Genomic DNA, 6,269 nt, shown 5'->3' with positions numbered 1-6,269 from the left:
CCATATCTATTCTACATAATATTGTAGTGGAGAGGTTTGTACCTAAAATATATTATAAGCATAAAAATGTAAAAAATTCATTAATACATAATCTGATTAAATAAATAAATGAATAATATACAAATCTAGAGGGAGCTGCGCATGCAACATACCCTCTACACCGATATTACGTGTCTAGTGTTCCGTAAGCTTTTTCTCAGCTGAAGTGTTCTGTTGCCAAAAAAAGTTTGGGAAATGCTGATTTAGACATTTATATTAATGTTGTCTAGACAGATTATGTAAAACATTGGTCAGGGGAGACTGTTAATTGGTTTGAGTATGTTACCTAGTGATTTGATTAATGAGTTGGTGAGTTTGTTAGTATGTCTTGTAATTCAGTTTTGTAAATATTAAGTTTGTTTCAACAAAGTACGAGATACAAGAAAGTGCTGTAGGAAAGAGAAAATTAGTAAGCAAGTGATTTTTTTGGCGTTATTTGCAAGTTAAGCCTAATGTTAGTTACATAAAATTTACAAAAGTTTATAGAACCTGTATTTGAAAAAATAAGATGCTTTCTTATCATTAACTGGACTGGACTTTGCATTATTATTCTCACCAAGTATTTCAAAAGCACGTGCAAACAAACCGTTGTATTTTTCAAGTAAATGAGCAAATTTGATAACTTATTTTTTCTTAATTTAGCATCCATACAAATCTTGCATTGTGAGAAATGTACGGTGTCTGTGAGATACAAACAGTTACAGTAAAACTGCAGACAGCTTAGAGTACACAAATGTGCCAACCACATGCTTAAAAGCTAATTTTACTTTTACTGAGCATCACATATTTAGTTTTTAAGAATTCTAAAGGTTTGAAAGTTCCATAATTTAACAGCAACATTAGACATCATGTGACAAAATGTTTATTCCAGTATTGTTACAAACTATAAATGACTGAACACTTGATAAAGAGAATGTTATTGTAGAAGCTTCCACGTTGTATTAACCTAACACAGTACTTGGTCATTTTGAATTCAACTGTAGTGAATGATTGTAACAAATACACGAACAGAAGTTGTTTGAAGAATTATTGCAAAATTACTTGCACAAGAGTGGATATGAAAAAATAAATCCTGTGATGAAAGAATGTTAAGTATACAAACTACCCACAACTTTCTAAAAAGATAACATATAAATATATGTCTAGAAATCTGTTATTATATGCTACTAATGTAGTTTACACTTTCTGCTATTGAAAGTGACTTTTTATCCTGAAGCTAGATTACTTGTTGCTTGATTTACTGGTCTTAAAAGGCTTCTAAGGCACCTAAAAAAAAACTTTAATACAAGTGAGATGTAATAACAGTTGAGAACAATTCATATATAAGTAACTCACTTGGGGTCCTTGTTTTCCCTGGTTGAAATCCACCTTTTTTAGAAGCAAAAGCCATAAATCTAGGGATGTTACTCTGTAGCTTCACTTCCACTTGTGAGGATTCTTGAGAACAAACATAGAAGTCAAAGAAAACTTAAAAATACATTTTTACATCAAGCAAATCAATCTTATTAAGCAGCTTGCTTATACTTATTTATTCCAATAATTACATCTACAGTTTTAATTTACTTGTATTATTTATTAAGTTTCTGCACATACATAGCTAAATATTTTTAACTACAAACTAAAATATGGGATTGTCCAACTTTTATATTGACAAAAAGAAGCAAATATATTTAACCACATCGACAATGAAGATATAGGAATTACACAAACATGTAACAAAATTGGCATGCAGGATAGAAATAATGAAATATAGTTACATTCACTCTAGAGAAAGCTATTTGGAAGATAACATTGCATTTCCTCGTGAATTGTTTTTATTTTATTTTATTTAACCATGCATTCTCAAATTGGAAAACCAGCTAAAAGATGAAATTCTTCAAACAAAGTGAAATTAATCGGGAATGTAATATTTTAATCACTGCTATGTTTTATATGTGTATATATATATATATATATTTTTTATTTAAAGAAAATTACATTTCAAGCTAATGTTCTTCATCAAAACGTATAATTTATGAACTAACACTAGCTCAGAACATGGGAGGAGGGGGAAGAGGAGAATAAAATATGGTGACTTTGTAACCTATTCTATAATTTCACACTGATAAAGCTTGCCACCTACAACACATTTGGGAAATATCTTGTATACTTTGACAACACTTTTAAATAAATTTAGTTATTCAAATCAGTTATTTTTCCACAGCTATTAAGATAATTGCAAAACGTCTTGAAAAAGTGACACTGGAATTACAATGAAATAATATGCATTTGATTTTTATTGTATTTGAGAATTAAACATTTTGACAATGAAAAGTGTTAAGTTCCAAAAATTTGTACAGGACTTGCTTGTACATTGAGAATATCATTGTGTTATAAAAAAGAATGAGACATGTTGGTTAATAAAACCATAAAATCCTCAACTAAGCGTTTAACTATAATTGAAAAAAAAAAAAAAAAACACATAAAGTTTGAAGTTTTATTCATACAAGTTAAGAATTCAAAGTTAGAAGGCTATTGAAACTTTCTATTAGACATCTTTGAAGAAGTAATAATTAAAACAAATTTAATCTAAAGGAAAAAGTTTTAAGTTTATACTTGAAACCCAGAACCCACTGAAAATAGCCTCAGCCACCTTGATATTCATTTATTTGAAAAATAAGTAAAATAAAATTAAACTGAACATGATATGAATGTTATAATCGTTAATAGAAACAAATATTGACGAGAATGATGCAGTAAAATGTGAAAAACACAAAAGGATGGAAACCACTTATTTAAAAAAAAGTAGTTAATGTTAAATCAATTTATGCTCTTAATTTTCCATGTTTAATAAAAGCTATACTCTTTTCAAGACCTAGCCAGTATTGGCAATACTGATATGATACTTATGATTCCATCATGACTATAAAACAAACTTAATAGAACTTCTATAACATTTTTTGAAATATTTAATTTTTCTTTTTATAATACAGTCATAATTTATTGCTACTTTTCTTTATATTAGAAGAAAATACCTTTCTTATCTGAGGAATTTTGGCACTCCGATTCTCCTAAATCAGTGGCTGAATTGGAATTAAGAAGTGAACGTTTTTTAATTGAATTTTTCACAACAGAAGACTGTGTTTTTGCTGTAATGCTTCTTGGAGTTACTACTCTACTCTTATTAGCTGGTGTTTCTCCTGATCCAATAGTAAGTTTCCTTTTCTTAACAGGTTTTTCAACTGTAGAGAATGGTTTTTTTACTGAAGTACTTTCTGGGGTAAGCATTATGCTTTTACTGGATGGCTTCTCTACTGATGGCATACTAAGTTTTATCTTTTTAGCAGGATTTTTAACTGTTGAAGATGGTGTTTTTGCAATAATGCTTTTCAATGTCACTGTACTTTGATCAGTTGGTGTCTCCCCTGATGGAATACTAAGTTTTCTTTTCAACCTGGTTCGAGGAGAATCATCATCTTGTTTTTTCAATGCAAGTTTAGAAGACTGAGGTGTCTGAATAACAAAAGACGTATTACGTGAACTTGGAGTTATGGTACTCTGTTGTTTGCGAGGACAGTCTGTTTTAAGACCTACTGGCGTTTTAAAAAACTTTGAAGATCGGGCCAATACTTTGGACAATCTTGGCGTTTTTGGGGTCTCTCTTGGTGTATTAGTGATGTGTGATGTACTCTTCCTAGGTTGGGACTTCAGTAAGTCAACATGACCAGTAGAAATTCTACAGCCATTTCTATCCAGTTTATCCTTATGGGAACTTGGTATAGACTTTCGTCTTAATGCATTCACTTTGCAAATATTTTTACAAGTACTTTCCTCTTCAGCTTTAGGAGATAAGCGTAGGCTCCTTCTTGGAAGAAGTTTATTCATGGTTCCTTTTGGCTTTCCACCTTGATCACTAACAGTCTTTTCCTGCAAATCCCCTTCATCTATTGATTCACTACATTGTTTGACAGAAACCTACAAAATTATAGAAGTACCTACATTTCTGATGAAGCAGTAAAAGGATTCAGAAACTGAAAAATTATGTTTCGAACTATGATTATTTATTGTCTATCTATCAAGCATAACAAACAATATTCAAATACTAACAGAGGGGACACCACTAAATTCAAACTATCAAATAAATCATAGCTGTCATATCAATCCTATCACTGGATGTATTTAATAACATGATCACTAAAGCAAGCATGAAACTGATCAAGTTTTACACAATGACATAAATGTTTGGTTAGAATTCCTTTTCTTGATGCAAAATAACCAAAGATTAAAAATTGGTTTCATAGAATTATGAAAATTTATTACACTTCACACAATTTTTGGAAAAATATATATTCATTGCTGCATTTATACATGTATAATCTTATAAATAAAAAAGTTTGAAGAAAAACATTTAAATTTAAACTTTTATATTACTTAATAACTGCTCTCAAAATGATGTATCTGACCAACATACGTCTGTCTCTTAAAAATAAGCATTATATCTCTAACGTGTGAAAAAAACAAACTAATAATTAATTTTTAAGTAATTACTACAATGCACTTAACCAAATTAGTGCATTTTATCTAGTTGTTGGAGAAATCAATAATATTGTGCTTAGAAGTTGACAATAAACTTTATAATTGACTAACTTCGAGCTTCGATTGAATTCATTGGTTTCATGTAAAACTTTAAATTTCCTGAAAGCTGATGGAGTAAATTATTATAAATTGGACATTGCTATTGTGTAAATCATCAATCTCATGTAAACTAATAAATAATTTACTCAATGATTTTGTAATACCTCCACTGCTATAGGGTTAAAGTTTAAACACAATCAAAATTTTCAAATTGTTTCAAAATTAATGTTAACACCCTTCACTTCAAACAACATTTACATCTTCAAGCTTTTGAAGTTACTTCCATCAAGTTTGCTTTAAATTTACTGAAACTTGAAATCCAATGGAGTTAATTATTAATATTATAAATGGGACATTATTACTGTGTGTAAATCATCAATTCCATATAATAACTAATATGCAGTTATTCACACTTTGCATAACATCCTTATAAAACTAAATGAAAATATCAGGCAAACGTATAGGAGAAGCTTATTGCATAATAATATGTTTAATTTTAAGATGTCAACAATTAATTAAGTGGCTATTAACAATATACCATAATTAGTAATTATTAAGCATTAATAAAATTTAGTTTGCTTCCAAATGATATCACATAACACTAAAGTAATACTATAGTCTATAGTAATATTTATGATGAAACGATCGTTAATTATATCCGACAAACCATTTTATCGTCATGTTCTTTGTGGTCCACATATTCAGAATCAGTACCAGCATCATTTTTCCTGGATACAATACGGTGTTTTTGATCTAACAAGATGTTTTCAATTAGTCTTTCTGCCTAAGAAAATATAATAACAAAAATACTAATTACTAAACTAGGCTTTTTTTTTGTAAAACTTAAAAAAAATCCATCAACGGATTAAAAAATACTGTTTTTATAAGCCTATTTCATAAATAAATGTAATGCTTACCATGTTTACTTTCACATAAATACTCTTACACATTCAAGGATTAACCAGAGAGAAATAACTTGCCTTTTTGTTTGCTTTGACGCCTAACTGTTTGGCAAGTTTACGAAGCTGAGAGTATTTCAATTGTTGAAGATCTTCTTTATCAACTAACCCTAAACACACACTGTTCACCAATTCTTTCATCATCTTTTTGTTTATATTACCTAAAAATATCGAAGGCCTGATACCGTATCAATAAACCTTCTTCGAAATTAATATAAAATTGTGCTTATCGAAAGGCTGTCTTCATTTAGGTCTAAATATTTCTTGTTGAAATGTTATGTGTACCTCCCTACTACGTCAAAAATTCGAACATTGCGCGTTGTTATCAACTACTCATTGGCTCATTTCAAAAATATAGAGCTCTCTTATTGGCCAATAATTCAGAACGCGCAAACTAAATCCGTATAGGGAGCAATAATTTATTTAATATTATTGGAGTTTCAATATTAGAAATAAACGACCTTATACCACCAAGTTTATTATCTTTTTTTAACTTGGTGTTATAATGTCGTTTATTTATGTCGTTATTTATTACTAAAATGTCTTTTATACATCTGTATACGATACATAAATTAAATAATTATTCGAGTTTCCTTAGAATCGATAAGAATATGTTATTCAAACCATTTGAAGCTTTATAATGGTTGTTTGTTTGTT

At 29.2% G+C, this 6,269-nt stretch overlaps 1 protein-coding gene across 1 annotated transcript in view; it reads right to left on the bottom strand.

The window, feature by feature from the left end:
* The window catches only part of LOC106463928 (nucleolar and spindle-associated protein 1-like), a 14,968-nt gene extending 9,055 nt beyond the window's left edge, over window positions 1–5,913 (bottom strand). Inside the window, exons 1-4 of the mRNA XM_013924014.2 lie at window positions 5,634–5,913; window positions 5,321–5,437; window positions 3,054–3,993; window positions 1,375–1,476 (exon numbers count right to left, since the gene is read on the bottom strand). Of these exons, the coding sequence (XP_013779468.2) occupies window positions 1,375–1,476; window positions 3,054–3,993; window positions 5,321–5,437; window positions 5,634–5,756 (1,282 nt within the window). The 5' untranslated portion in view covers window positions 5,757–5,913. The remainder of the gene's footprint in view (window positions 1–1,374; window positions 1,477–3,053; window positions 3,994–5,320; window positions 5,438–5,633) is intronic.
* Between the last annotated feature and the right edge of the window lie 356 nt (window positions 5,914–6,269).

This window comes from Limulus polyphemus, unplaced genomic scaffold, assembly GCF_000517525.1.
Source record: "Limulus polyphemus unplaced genomic scaffold, Limulus_polyphemus-2.1.2 Scaffold1519, whole genome shotgun sequence".
NCBI classification, from domain to species: Eukaryota; Metazoa; Arthropoda; class Merostomata; order Xiphosura; family Limulidae; genus Limulus; species Limulus polyphemus.
This window is presented reverse-complemented; position numbering and strand designations above follow the sequence as displayed.